The sequence below is a fragment of the Vicugna pacos genome, unplaced genomic scaffold, assembly GCF_048564905.1.
Source record: "Vicugna pacos unplaced genomic scaffold, VicPac4 scaffold_20, whole genome shotgun sequence".
NCBI classification, from domain to species: domain Eukaryota; kingdom Metazoa; phylum Chordata; class Mammalia; order Artiodactyla; family Camelidae; genus Vicugna; species Vicugna pacos.
The window spans coordinates 46,164,359-46,179,061 of NW_027328741.1; the positions used below are offsets into that span (position 1 = coordinate 46,164,359).

The 14,703-nt window shown below is 32.9% G+C and overlaps 1 protein-coding gene across 2 annotated transcripts; it reads left to right on the forward strand.

The window, feature by feature from the left end:
• The first annotated feature begins 1,094 nt into the window (after window positions 1-1,094).
• On the forward strand, window positions 1,095-3,095 carry LOC140693717 (heat shock transcription factor, Y-linked-like). Of its 2 annotated transcripts, none has more exons than XM_072957409.1 (2): window positions 1,095-1,824; window positions 2,291-2,933. In XM_072957409.1, exons 1-2 carry the CDS (start codon window positions 1,312-1,314, stop codon window positions 2,654-2,656), a joined length of 879 nt encoding a protein of 292 aa, XP_072813510.1. In that variant the 5' UTR covers window positions 1,095-1,311; the 3' UTR covers window positions 2,657-2,933. The 2 variants fall into 2 exon arrangements, 1 of the variants encoding a protein (XP_072813510.1); XR_012069416.1 differs by having other exon boundaries at window positions 1,562-1,824; window positions 2,770-3,095.
• Window positions 3,096-14,703: the final 11,608 nt, after the last annotated feature.

Here is a 14,703-nt window from a genome sequence, read left to right on the forward strand (position 1 = left end):
TAATATTTATTTAGAATGGAATGTTCACATACTGAAAGAAAAATTTACATTACAGATTGAGTTTACATTTATTTATTGAAAAATTTTACCCCTCATTTTTAATTTGGCTTATGTTTAAAGGAATTTATTTCTAAATAAAGAATATAACTTTTGATAGAACTGGATTTTCTACAGTTTACTGATACAGAACATAGCTATTATATACATTTAGTGAACAAAACACTTGCCTTGAAATGCCATATTTTACTAACAATGTCAAATGTTTCAGGACTGAGATACATATTCCTTCCAAAAATGCATTACCTGGTCTTTTCCACCCCAAATCACATATAGTGTTATTTATTTGTTTTTTGATTGTTTGTTTACCCCTTAATGGAGGCACTGCTGATTGAACCCAGGATCTTGTGCATAAGTGTACTTATAAACATCATTTTAGAACACTTAACAGAAGCCACAATTGAATGGATTATAAAGATGGAAAGAAAATTTATTGTTTCTAGGGACTGAAAAACCTCTGATTGAATGAATGGCAAAAATAAACATTCGTAAATATACAATAAGTTTCTCTCTTTTGTAATTTTAGAGTAGAATATTAAATTACATTTGTTTTACTTATAGAAATGAATTACAATTTAAATCAAAAATTCCGCCTTTTGGGATTTCTTAAATTTGATGCATTATATTTATCTAATTTTATTTCATAATTATTTACCATTTATTTATATACAAAACAAATAAACTGACATTTAATCTGCTCATGTTTTGAATATTGAACTACTTATTATATAGTACACAGATAAATACCTACTTCCACTTCCTAATCAAATTATGTTTCAATTTAATTACAAATGATATTGAAATAGATATATATTTTCTGTACAAGTTTTACACGAATTTCACTTTAAATTCCAAAACTTTAAAGTTATTTTATATAATTTGTGCTATATTTATACTCTGTTCACAAATCTGGCATAAATTTCAATACAAAAGTATGGAGATTGATTTTATTTCATACACCCCAAAACTAAATTATTTATAAAAATGTGTTGGGATAATATTTGCAGATCACACTGTAAAAAAATCATCCTATATGTTTCATTTTAACTGGATGAATGACAAGTAAACACTGGCTGAATGTTACACTTGAGTTGCTGGGATACCAGTCGTTTTGTGATGTCACAGCTTCTCAAGTTGAGAACCATTGTGAAGGCCTAGCAGTTTATCTGTTCAGGCCTGCCAAAGCAGCATTTGAAGCTGCAGTGCTCAAAATCATGCAGATTAGAAATGTAGCTGTAGAAAAAGTTATTTGAGATGGCACATATTTCTTCAGAAATTCAAGATATGTCTCATAAAGATGGACCAACTGGCTCAGGAAACTCCGGTAGATCTCTATTGTGTGATCAAACATTCTCTGGGGACTTGGACTTGAGTTCTATGATTGAAGAAAATGCTTTTCAGAATTTGTCTGAAGAATCCTTGATAAAAAGACCATGTTACACACATTGTGTCTCTGAACCAGATGAAGATAATGATTTTGGTTCTCTGACATTTCCAAGAAAGCTCTGGAAAATGTCTGGGAGTGACCAATTTAAATCCATCTGGTGGGGTGATAATGGATCTTCCATAGTGATTGATGAAGTTGTCTTGAAGAAGGAAGTTTTGGAAAAAAAGGCCCCTTTCAGAATATTTGAAACTGGAAGTATGAAAAGTTTACTTAGACCCATTAACTTTTATGGGTTTAGGAAAGTGCGGCAGAAATTTCAAAGATCTGCTTGTCTAGTTGACTTTCTAGCAGAAGAAAAAGAAGCCTCTGTTTCAAGCAAGGTATACACAAATTTTAGTTACGAATTGGTAACTTATGTATAAAATTTTATTTTGTACATCAATCTATGGTAATATAAATGTAAAGCTAGATTTTGAAAATTGTATAAAACTATTAAGGCTAAAATACTTTACTCTAAAAAATGAGGACAGTGCCTTAATTATTCAAGATTATGAGAAACTTTGCTTACAACTATGAATCTTTCCAGAAATTCATATAAAGGTATTAAAGCTGCTTTTCAAAAGTGGCATTCACCATTTCTGTAAATGCTAACATTTAAATTTGATGACTATAATAATTAAATGTGTATTTTCCAAATAAGGAACTTCAAAATATTGTTAGCAATGTTCATATTTTGATGATATTATCCTTGTATAGTAAACGTGGAATCAGGTTTTATACGTTAGGCTTATTGTAGTCTTGTATTTTGGTATAAATATTACTAAAATGTTTCTCCTTTGTTTATAGTTGCACTTTTATCATAATCCAAATTTTAAACGAGGCTGTCCCCAGGTTTTAGTGAGAATAAAAAGAAGAGTTGGGATTAAAAATTCCTCTCTGGTATCTTCATTGCCTGAAGACTTCAAAGAGCAGCACTTTAAAGCAGGGTATAATGTGGATAATAATAATTCTGAATTTGTGGCTGACACTATTGAAGAAAGTGCATTTTTACCTTCTGCAAATTTAAACATGCCTCTAATGAGAAAGCCCTCTACTGGCCACATAATTGGTGATACAACTACCCCGATCAGAGGTGATTTTTCTCCTCCATCATCAATGTCAGACCAACAGAACAAATTGCAGTGGATCAACGAGCTATTTTCAATCAGTTGACCACTGTCCATGGGCACTCTCAAAGCAGTTACAATGAAATAAATGGCCGTGTTGTGAACTCCATTTGAAGTAGAATTTCTACTTCTCAGTAGAGTATCTTATCTCCCAAACAGAGCAATTATTTTGGACTGATGTTGGAGCCTTCTACTTTTCCAAATACATATCAGAACATATCTGCAAATGAAGGTCATTTTCCTAAACTTCAACCAGGGTGCAACCCACGCTTTCCAGTGCCAGTGATAGCTGATACATCAGCTACTTCCCTTTCAAGGCCAACTCATCAGCCATCTTCAGTTTATGAACGTCATCCTAATAACAACTGATCTACCAGAGAACTACCAGATTATGCAGGGAACAAAGATTATAACTGATGTTGGCAAATGTCGACAACTATCTGCTATTTTCTTATTTGAACATTAAACATAGATGTGTACCTGTATTTTCCTTAGTATTTTTTAAAAGAATTAAGAATTAAATGGGAGACTAACTTGCCATTCAAAGAAAAAAAGAGATATTTGTTTGATATGATATTAGATGGAGCAGTATGGGAGTAAATTTAAATATTTTCCTGTAAGGAAAAAGAAAAAATGGAAGAATTTGGAAAAATAATAAAACATGGAGAGAGGGAAAAGTACCAAGTGGTTTCTGGTTCATCCTGGAAAGTATTAAATGTGTTAAGTTAGGATAGTTTGGAACAGGAGATACATTCAGGAACCGGCCCAGGGATCATGGTCTCTATTATGTCATCCCTGGAATCAAAAAGGTCACATGATGTATTCTCAGATGGCACATTCAGCATGTGGTAGAATTTAAGAAGTAATTTATCTATGGTCTTCTTTGTGCTGTTCTCAAAGCATTCCAATTGGTGCTTTCATTTCCTGCCCTCAAGAGTCTACACTATATTTTCTAGTTATTAATTTATGTTGCTTTTATGTTCCAGCCAAAGAAGGTTACATCCTCAGGGTGAAACTTAATGCCTTTCCAAATCTAATCACACAAAATTAACTCAACTTAGCTTAGTCATTACTTTATAAATCTGGCATCTGACTACCTTGACATATCTTTATGTTTCAGTGTATCTGGATATATATCCAGGCAAATGCTTCTCAACCATGTTAGCTCAAACCTCAACAGTTTTACTCCAGCTCATACTTGGACGTTGGGTGTCCTCATTTTACCTACTTAGACTATCCTCCTCTCAGCACAGAAACCACCTCCTCCAGATGTTTTCTGTCTATCCCACTTTCCTTGTCTATCTTGGATACCACCACAGTAAGCACAGCACATGCCACAGTATGCATTTTAGTATTTAGTGATTGAAAAATACATGTTGACTTTAAGCAATATCTACTTTCCTGAAACAACAAAACTCTTGGTTTTCAAACTATTTCGTTATGGTCTTTACACCACAAACTAGCTCTTTTCATAGTGCAAGGACTAGTCACTCAAGACAGTAATTGGAGGTAGGTACAGAAGACTATGTATTATTTTCTTCTCAAGTCATACCTCCATAGGCCTAAATCATTCCTTTCTCATTTGTGGGATATATTCCTGTCTCTTCATCACCCACCCATCCCAAAAAATTTGATTCTCTTCCCCATACCAATAACTATATTGCCTTCTAATTAATTTACTTCGTAGAATCAGAGCTTTTCCAGAAGAGACACTGCCATTGCAAACATTTAATGTAGGTTTATATGCCCCACATAACTTGTGCCCCTTCTAACCTTCACACAGGAAATTTCTAAGATGTACTATTCCCTTGGATGGGGTGGTGGTATTCAGTAATCAAATTGCAATCTAAAATGTGTGGACTAGAAGGAGGTGAGGGTGATAGAATTAAAAATTTGTCCAAGTGCAAGAATACCAAATTTCTGCAGATATTAAGAAATATAAAATATTCATGGAAGTCTTTGACTATTTCCCATTAATTTAAAATAAAAAGCGAAGCATTTTCAGAATGTGAAATGCCCTGAATTGCTGGAAAATTGTAGGCTAGGTCAGGGACCCTAAGGCTTCTGCTTACAATGATGCAGCCAGTGTCAGCTGATAAGACTGGAATGGTAAAATTGAGTCCTGAAAATTTGTCACCTGTTGTGAAGAAAGTCTTTGATATTGTGGAGAATGGGCAAATGGGCCAGGGTTAACTCTAGCAACATCTCACCAAAATGACCTATACCAAGAGAAGAAAAGAGACCACTTGCAGCTGGAGAACTGTGTCTGGACAGCTGTGGTTCTTCCTACAACAGAAACATCAATCTTTTAAGTTTGTCAGCTGAACTCTGATGGTGGCTATTTTGTTGCTTACATTAGCAGTCTGGGGTTCAGATGGGCTGGTTCAGCAGCTAGTTTCCAGCTTGCTTATCAGACAGTGGGTCTTACCGTGATCATCTTAACAAGATTCTATACTGGTAAGTCAAAAGCTACAGTTTACTTTCAAAATTAGGAATCGTAAAGAAGAATATTCTTTGTTTGTCCATCTGTAGTTTTCTACCTGGGAAAAACTAGACTTTTGACCAAAGTACAAAAGTTGGCTGGTGCATTGAAATCTATTCTCTGAGCTCTGCCCACTGAATTCTTCCCACAAAATACTACAAGTCTCTCTACAACTGTGTGTGTGTGTGAAGATGGATTGTTAAGCAGTAACTAAGTTTGTCTTAGTTGAGTCATCAGTGAATTATTCCTCTGCATCTGTTAGAATCTCTCTGAATTAAGAGTTTCATTGAGCCACCAGATTTTCTTCTGATCAGGGAGAGGTAGATTATATTTCTCCCAGTATATTAATTGTTACCTGCTCATTGAATCCCGAGCTGATGTTAGGGCCATGCCTCTAAACCCTTGAATGGGACTGAGGCATACACATTCTCCAGTCCCCAGAGCCCAGCACAGGACTGTATCACCTTTTTAATTTAAGCTTATGTCTAAGTTTTTCTCTTTTAATTCTCACTGTTGACACAACATATTTTGGCTTGGAACACACGTTGACTAATTTGTAGGGTCTGAACCACTGAATTATTCCCATTCACCTAGAAATTGCAATAACTTTTCTTCCCTTGGACTACCTGAAATAGAGTGAGCATAGTCATCATTTTGAAATCAGTCCCCAGTACTAATAATGCAGAAGCTTTACACTACTTTGCCCAGCACTTGAGCAAGAATGTTGTGGATCTCAGGGATTACCCTCACATTCCATAATGCAGCCATGAGAAAACACAACATTGTTATCCAAAATCAAGTGTTTGTCAGTATTGCATTCCCATTGCAAAACAGTTAAGAATTGTAGGAGTTCTGAGATTTAACCATGCTTAGATTTTTAGCAACCTAGCATGTTCATTTCTTACAGATGCTGTCGGGGAGATGAGACCATCGGTCAGAGACAGTGAACTTTATCACTCACAGCAAGAGCAGCCAGTTTTAAATTTGAATCCATTCCCTAATCTCAGATGAATACACAGATTGAAATTTTGATGCCTACAGAAGCAGTGGGCTGTTAAGATGAAGAATGTTTAAGGCATGGCAAAACTCTTATTTTATTACTATCTTTATGTATAACTTATTAGAATCACTTATTTATTAGTATCTTTACCTAGGATAAGTATATCATAACTCAAGTTTACTTGCTGCAAATACAATCATGAGAAATGACATGGGAAAAACGACCTTTGAGTTTCCATTTCTCCTGCTTTTATTGGATATAATTGGCATAAAACATTGTGTAAGTTTAGGTGCACAGGATAGCGATTTGATATACAACTATCATGTAATATATATCATAGCAAATTTAGGGAGAATTCATTACCTCATTTAGATAAAATTTTAAAGAAATACAATTTGTATCTGGTTGTGATGAGAAATCTTATTGTCTAATCTCTTAACAACATTCATATAGAACATAAAGCAGTATTACTTGTAATTTTGAAGTTAATATGGGGCATCCCTAGAACACGATTATTTTAAGGCTGGAGGTTTGTAGCATTTGAGTGAATTAAACAAATCCTCCTTTTCCAACCCCTGCCTTTGTAAATTACAAATCTATTTTCATTTACTATAAGCATGTTTGTTTGTTTTTGAAGTGTACTTTAATCTATAACTCTGCGTTAGTTTCTCCTACACAACATACTGTTCACTATTTTTAATACATTTCAAACTGTTCTCCAGAATATATCTAGTTATGATATGTTGCTATTTAAAGATATTTCATAGTTATTGACTATTCCCCATACAGTATATTTCTTGTCCGTGATTCATTTAATTTGCAACTGGAAAAATTTCTCTCTTAATTTTCCTCAAATTTTTCTTTTCCTTACCCCGTTTCCCTCCTTCTTGTGAACAACCTGTTTCTTTCTATATGTATATCTCATTTTCTATGTTGTTAAGCTCATTTGTTTAAAATTTCAAATGTGAATAAAATCATTCAGCAATTGTCATTCCCTTTCTGACTTATTTCAGTTAGCATATTACACTCTTGGTCTACCCATTTGTTGCAAAAGACAAAAACTTGATCTATTTAGACTTGAATAATAACCCATTGTATTTTTATGTGAGTGTGTATACATATACATATATATATATATATATATATACTGCATATATATATAGTTTCTGTGTGTATGTATATATATATAAATATAGGTAAATCTGTAGTTAAATGGGTAGATATATATTTTATAAACACATATCTTCTTTATCCATCATCTTTTGAGCAATTAATTTGCTTGTATATCCTGTCTATTGTGAATAATGCTGCAGTGAATATGTGGTTGAATTTATCTCTTCTAATTAGTGTCTTTATTTTCTTGGAATTAGTATCCAGATATGGAAATGTAGAATTATATTTCATTTTTATTTTTAAATAAATTTCCATGTTGTTTTCCACAGTGGCAGCACATATTTCCATTCACTCCAGCAGTACATCAGGGTTGTTTTTCTTACATCCTCACCAAGACTTATGTTTCTTAACTTTTTGATAATAGTCATTCTGTCAGGCGTGACATAAAATCTCATTGTGTTTTGGACTTGCATTTTTCTGATGGTCAGTGATGTTGATCGGTTTCATGTGCCTGTTGGTTACCTTTCCCCCACTGTATATTCATTTTTGTAATGGGCTAAATGACCATAAGTGTCTGATTTCATTTTCAGGCATTCTTTGTGTTCTAATATTCTGCTTGTTCTGTGTCACTACTGTATTCTTTTTATTACTGTAGCTTTGTATTATAGTTTAAAATGAGGGACAGTGATATATCCTCTTTGTTCTTTGTCAAAGTTGTTTGTGTTTTCAGTCTGTTTGTATTCTTTTCTTTCTTTTTTTTTAGTGATTTCAATTCTTTTGTCTTTACATGCAAATTTTTGAATGATTTATTGTAAGTGTCTGAAAATGCCCTTGGTATTTTGATAGGCACTGAATTTAATTTGTGCATTTTCTTGGCTTATGATGTCATTTAAAAAAATATATTTTTCCTCATCTATGAACACAATTTATCCTTTCATCTGTTTGCATTATCTTCAATTTCTGTTATAAATATTTTATACTTTTCTGAATACAGGTCTTTTACCTCCTTGGTTGGATATATTGTTTGATTTTTTTTGTAATGCAACTGTAAATGAGACAGTTCCCTCACTTTCTGTATAATTTAGCTTCTTGTTAGTGTGGAGAAATGCAAGATTTCTCTATGTTAATTTTACATTTGGAAATTTTACCAAATGCATTGATAAGCCCTAGTAGTATTGTGGCACCATTTATCGGATTTCTGTTTAAATTATGTCATCTGCAAGCAGATACTTTTACTCCTTTTCTTAATTAGCTATATTTTACTTACTTTTATTTTGGATAACTATGGCTAGAATTTCCAATACTATAACTAATAAAAGTGGTAAGAGTGAGCATTCCTCTCTTCTTCCTGCTCTTATTGGAGATGCTTTAAGCTTTTAATCAGTGAGTGTCATGTTAGCTGAGTTCTTGTCATATATGACCTTAACTGTGTTGAGTTATGTTTCCTCATGCTCACTTTGAGGAGGAATATATTCATAAATAGATACTCAAATTGTCAATATATTTTTTGACTCTATTGAGGTGCCCATATAAATTTTATTCTTCAGGTTGTTAGTGTGGTGTATCATACTGAAAAATTTGTGGGCATTGAATCAATTTTGCATCCCTGGAATAAAATGGACTTAATCATATTGTATAATCCTCTTAATGTATTGTTTGATTTGCTGATAATTTAGTGATGATTTTTGCATCTATGCTTATCAGTAGTATGTAACCTGTAATTTTTTGAGGTATTTGTTCCAGTTTTAGTAGTAGTGTGATACAGAAATTTGGGGTTGGAAGCCTCCATTCCTCTCGAAAATTTTGGAATATGCTGAGAAGTATAGGTGATAGCTCTTCTTTAAATGTTTGGCAGAAATCACCTGTGAAGCTGTCTAGGCCTGGAATTTTGTTTCTTGGGAGATTTTGTTTAATTACTGATTCAATTTCATTAGTGATAATCTGTTCATATTTTCTTTCTCATTCCATTCTGGAGATTAGTTCTTTCATAGAAATTGTCCATTTCTTCTACGGTTTCCATTTTGTTAGCATATTATTTGTTGTAACTTCATATGATGCTTTGTATTTCTTTGATATAAGCTGTAACTTCTCATTTATTTCTGAGCTTATTAATCTGTACTCCCTTTTTTGTTCATGTGTCTGGTTAAAGTTTATCAACATTATTTACCTTTGAAAAGCCATTATTTATTTTGATTAAATGTTTCTGTCTTTAATCTTTATTTTATTAAATTATGTTCTGACCTTTCAGCTGTCTTTCCTTCTACTAACAAAACTGTTTATTATTTTCCTACAAATTTTGTTTTAAAGAATATGTTGTAAGTGAGACAGTTTTCTTATTTGAATAACTGGGATTATATTGCTATAAGCATCCCTATTAATACTGCTTTTTTTATACCCCATGGATTTTGTTTTCATTGTCATTTTTCTTTATATATTTTTTCTTTGATTTATACAGCAATCCAGTTGTTGTTAATATTGTATGATTTATCCTCTACACTTTACAATTTTTCTCAGGTTTTTTCTTTTAGTAAATTTCTTTTCTTACATAATTCATGTTTCTTCACAAAACAAGGAGAAAAAATAATAAAATTTATACAAAAATTTGAAAGATCCAAATTTTCTAAAATTATATTTAAAATGAGCAAAGCTGTGGGTATTATCCTCCTTGAATTTATAATGTACTACAAAGCTACAGTAATAAATGCATCAATATATGGCACTTTAAAAACACATAGATCAATGGAACAAAATAAAGAGTCCTAAAATAAACCCACACACATATGGTCAATTAGTCTACAATGAAGGATGCAAGAGTATACAATGGAAAAAAGTTATTCTCTTCAATAAGTAGATCTGGGAAAGCTGTACAATACATGTAAAAGGAAGATGTAAGAGCACTTCCTTCCATAGTATACAACACAAGATAAAAATGGATTGATTTCCTAAATGTAAAGCCTGAAACTATACAATTTCTGACAAAGAACAGGAGCAGAAATGACTTTGAGATAGATCATGGCAATGCTTATTTTTGATCTGTCTCCAAATAAAAAAAAAGAAAGGTAACAATTACAGTTTTTAGGTTACTAAGGAAAAAATATTGTATTATGCGTTACAGGGATTCTAATTCTTGTATAAGTGTGAAGTGCAAAACCTTTTGCAGAGCAAAGAAATCTTCAACAAGAGATATGATAACAGACAGAAGAGAAGGAAAAATTTCAAAGGGGTTTCAAAGAGAATGAAACCAACAAGATGTTAATATCCATAATATATATATGTCAAAATAGACTCAATATTTAAAAAAACAAAACACCAACTTGAAAACAATTGAAATATCTTCATGGAAAATTTTCAAAATGAGACTTGTGGATGATTTTCATGCTCAAATATAGAAACATAACATTGCTATTCATTAAGAAACATAAATCAAAACCAGAATGGAATATAATCTCACAGCAACCAAAATGGCTATTAATAAAATGTCTACAAATGACAAACTTCAATAAGAATTTTGAGAAGAGGTAAACTATGTACACTCTTGGTGGAAATATAAATTGATGCATCCACTATTATAAACGTGTGGACAATGCTCAGAAAATGAGAAATAGAAGCATTATATGTTGCAGCAATTCCAGTTTTTGGTATAAATCTGAAAAAAATGAAAACATTAACTTAAAGTATATATTACCCCAATGTTCTTTACATCATCATTTATAGTAGCCAAGGATAGAAGCACAACTCAACTGCCTATTAACAGATTATTGGCTGAAGTAGATGTGAGATATAGATAACATAATAAATTCTTAGTCATTGTCATATTAAAAAATAAAATTCTGCCATTTGGAACAATGTGACTGGACCCCGAGAGTGTTGCACATAGGAAAATAAGTCATACGGAGAAAAACACTCTACGTTGTCACTTAAATGAGGAAAAAAGATATAAGAAAAATAATCAAAATAAAGGAACAGGATGACTTATATATGTGTAGTGTACCAAGTAGTGGTTTCCTGTGGGAACAGAGCAGAAGGATGGAGAAGACAGATATGTGCAAGCTACTAGTAATAAATTAGATAACCAACAGGGCTATATTTACAGCACAGAGAAATATTTTAATAATTTAACTGATTTTAAAGGGATTATAGGGTTATATTACAGTAAAATGTGCATGTAGGTGGGAAACACGTTAAAAAAAAAACCAGGGAAATCAAAATATTTTGTAGTACTATGATATTAAGGTAACTGATTTATTCACTTTCTATACTGTTTTCATAATGTCCTTGGTAGAATTTAAGGTTTTAATTGAAAAAGTATACACTTTTAAATGTGACATAAGTTTAAACAATTTTTGTCTCTCCCCTTATATCTACAGTCAATAAAAAGTACACATCACAACAAAAATAAATACAACACAAAAGAATACTCTGGAATGCATGTGAATAGGTAGTTTGGTGGACTAAAACACACAAAAGAGGCTAAACTGTGGGAAGAGCAGATCTGGTGTATGCAACCAAGGCCCCCTGACTAGGATATATGAGTCCTCAATTTCAGAGAACCTAGTAGAAACAGGGTCTCAGCGGTTCACACAGCTTCGGCCTCCAACTACACCAGTACTCATGGTCACATGTAACTAGGAGGGAGCCACAATGGAGACAGAAATTCCATCCTTCAGACACTCAGACATTAATGAAACTGTCCCTACACCCCATTCACAGTGGTGGAGACAAGATACATTGCAACACTGGACATAGGAAAGGCACTTGCCTGATTCTAAATACCCACCTGTTTTACACCTTTCCTCAATGTGTACACTGAGTCTCATGGGATATCAGATAAAAGGAAGGGTTCACCGGCCCAGTGACAAGAGTGGCATTAACTACCCGAGAAGTCTAAGAAGTGACAATGAAACCACATCTTTTATCCAGACAGTAGCGACTGGAAAGTGCCATTTTGAAATACTATCAGAGGTAGCTCAGGTAAGTAAAACCAAAATTTGTGCAATTTTGCAAACTACCAGAAAATAAAAGCAAGGACTCCAACTACCAATCTGTTATATAGTGTCATCAGAGCAATAATTTATCAAGATCATTACCAATCACACTAACTTTATAGGGCACGCGCACACACAGATACACAGACACAGACACCGACACAGACACACACACACACGCACCTGCGCACACACACACACAAACACACGCACAATGTCAACCATGCAGCAAACAAACTTAAAGTCATGGTATATTGCCATATAACTAATAGAGAATCCATATAGGTGTCATTCAGAAACTCAATACAAAAAACAAAACTATGAAAGCAGTTTAGTGAGCTCAGGAATAAATGAAATGATGATAAGGAATACAGTGCCAAAGAGACTGAAACTATAAAATTACTAAAAATTATTGGAGGCAAGGAGAACTTAATAAATGAGATGAAGAATGCAACAGGAAGCATTGGATGAAGACTGTCTTTGTGGAAGAGGGATAAGCAAACTCACCAAAACAAAACTAGAAATGATAGGAGAGGGCAGAGATACAAGATAATAAAAAGTGAGGAAATTCAACAGTAGCCATCAGACTTCCTCTGGAAGTGCACATTAGAGAGGAATCCTGGAGGGAGTAAAAATTTAGAAGGCAGCTGATGGTTTATTTAAAGAAATAATAGTTGATAACTCCCAGAACATGTGTAAGGAACTGATATAAAATTCCGTGAGCCAACGAAACCCAATAACTTTAAGACAAAGGGACCTCCTTCAAGATATGTGATATGCAAATTGGCAAGTCAATGACAGAGTAATATTTTAAAGGCAGCCAAAAATAGTTATGATAATCTACAAAGGAACCCCCATTAGGTTATCAGCAGATTTCTGAGCAGAAAACATAGTCCACGGGTAAATAAAATTACATTTCAAACTACTGAAATAAGAAATCACTCACCCAATAATACTTACACAGTTATCACTTAGATATAAAGTGAAAATAAAGGCTTTACCAGACAAACAAACATGAATGTGATGAGAAAAACAAAACCGAGACACCTTAAAAGAGGTGCAGAATAGAAGTCTTCCAAGAAATATTAAATGGCAAAAATGGGCAAAACATTGACCAAAATGCTAAGGAGAGACCATGAGAAATTTGCATGTTTCTTTCGGTATGTTTTTAAATGCTACTGTACCATATGTTTTAAAGAGAGAAAAATAGGAAATCAGGGACAATAAATATAGATAATTCAAACTGGTAACATGTTCACAACAGCAAAAGAAATAATATGAAACAGTAATTATAGAAGGTAAAGAGTAAAAACAAAACAATATTAAAGGAAGATTCTATCAGCAGAAAACAGGACTAAATTATACATCAGATATTTTATTTTAATTGAAGTACTGTAGATGTACTATATTGTGTAGTTTCAGATGTACAGCATAGCTTTTCTAATCATTTTGTAGATTATATTGCATTATGAATTACGACAATAATTTTAACCTACAATTATTTTAAACTATTGTGTATAACTCCATAATCTATACAGATTTTCCTTGTTGCTTTTCTCCTTTATGAATACTACTTTCTATCTGTCAATATTCAACCATTAAAAACTCTTTCCCTTCCACTATGGTAAACATATATTATTTCACGTATCTTTGAGTCTGCTTAAGTCTTGTCTAACTAATCTCTTTACCTCTCCAACATGTCTCTATCTACCTATCTATCTATCTGTCTATCTGTCTATCTCTCTACCAATCTATCATGTATTATCCTTCTATCTATCTATCTATCTATCTATCTATCTATCTATCTATCTATCTCTCTATCTCTCTCTCTCTCTATCTCTCTATCTACCTATCTATCATTTATTATCCTTCTTTCTATCTATCTGTCATCTATCAATAGACAGTTATAGATAGATGTACACAGATATTTGTTATTCTTTAGATTCCACATATAAATTATATTATATACTTTTGTCTTCGTCTAAGTTACATCACTAAGCACATTATTTACCAAGTCCATTCAGGATGCTGAAATAGCAATGTGTTATACATTTTCATGGCTGAGTATTATTCCATTGCATATTTATAGAAACATCATATCTTCTTAAGTCCATAGTCTACTGTGGACTCTTGGATTTCTTCCTTGTCTTGCATATTATAAACAGTGCTGTCATGAACATTGGTTCTTCTCAATTTAGTTATTTTTCCCCAGATTTTTCCTAGGAGAGGTATTACTGGGTCATATGGTAGTTAAATTTTTAGATTTTAAACAAACCTGAATAATATTTTCCAAAGAAGTTGTACCAATTTACATTTCTACTAAAGGTATACAAGAGATTTCTTACCTACACATCGTCTCCAACACTATTTGTAGACTTTTTGATAATAGCCGTTTGTCCAGTGTGAAGTGATATCACATTGTGGTTTTGATTTGCAATTACCTAATAATTAGTAATGTTGAGCAATTTTATCACTTGCCTGTTACGCATCTGCATGTTTTCTTTGGGAAAAAA

Bases quoted from the DNA above. Each gene is read 5' to 3' on its own strand.
- LOC140693717 (XM_072957409.1), top strand. From the start codon at position 1,312: ATGGCACATATTTCTTCAGAAATTCAAGATATGTCTCATAAAGATGGA. The intron at 1,825-2,290 runs GTATACACAAAT...CTTTGTTTATAG, and splicing joins AAGCCTCTGTTTCAAGCAAG to TTGCACTTTTATCATAATCC.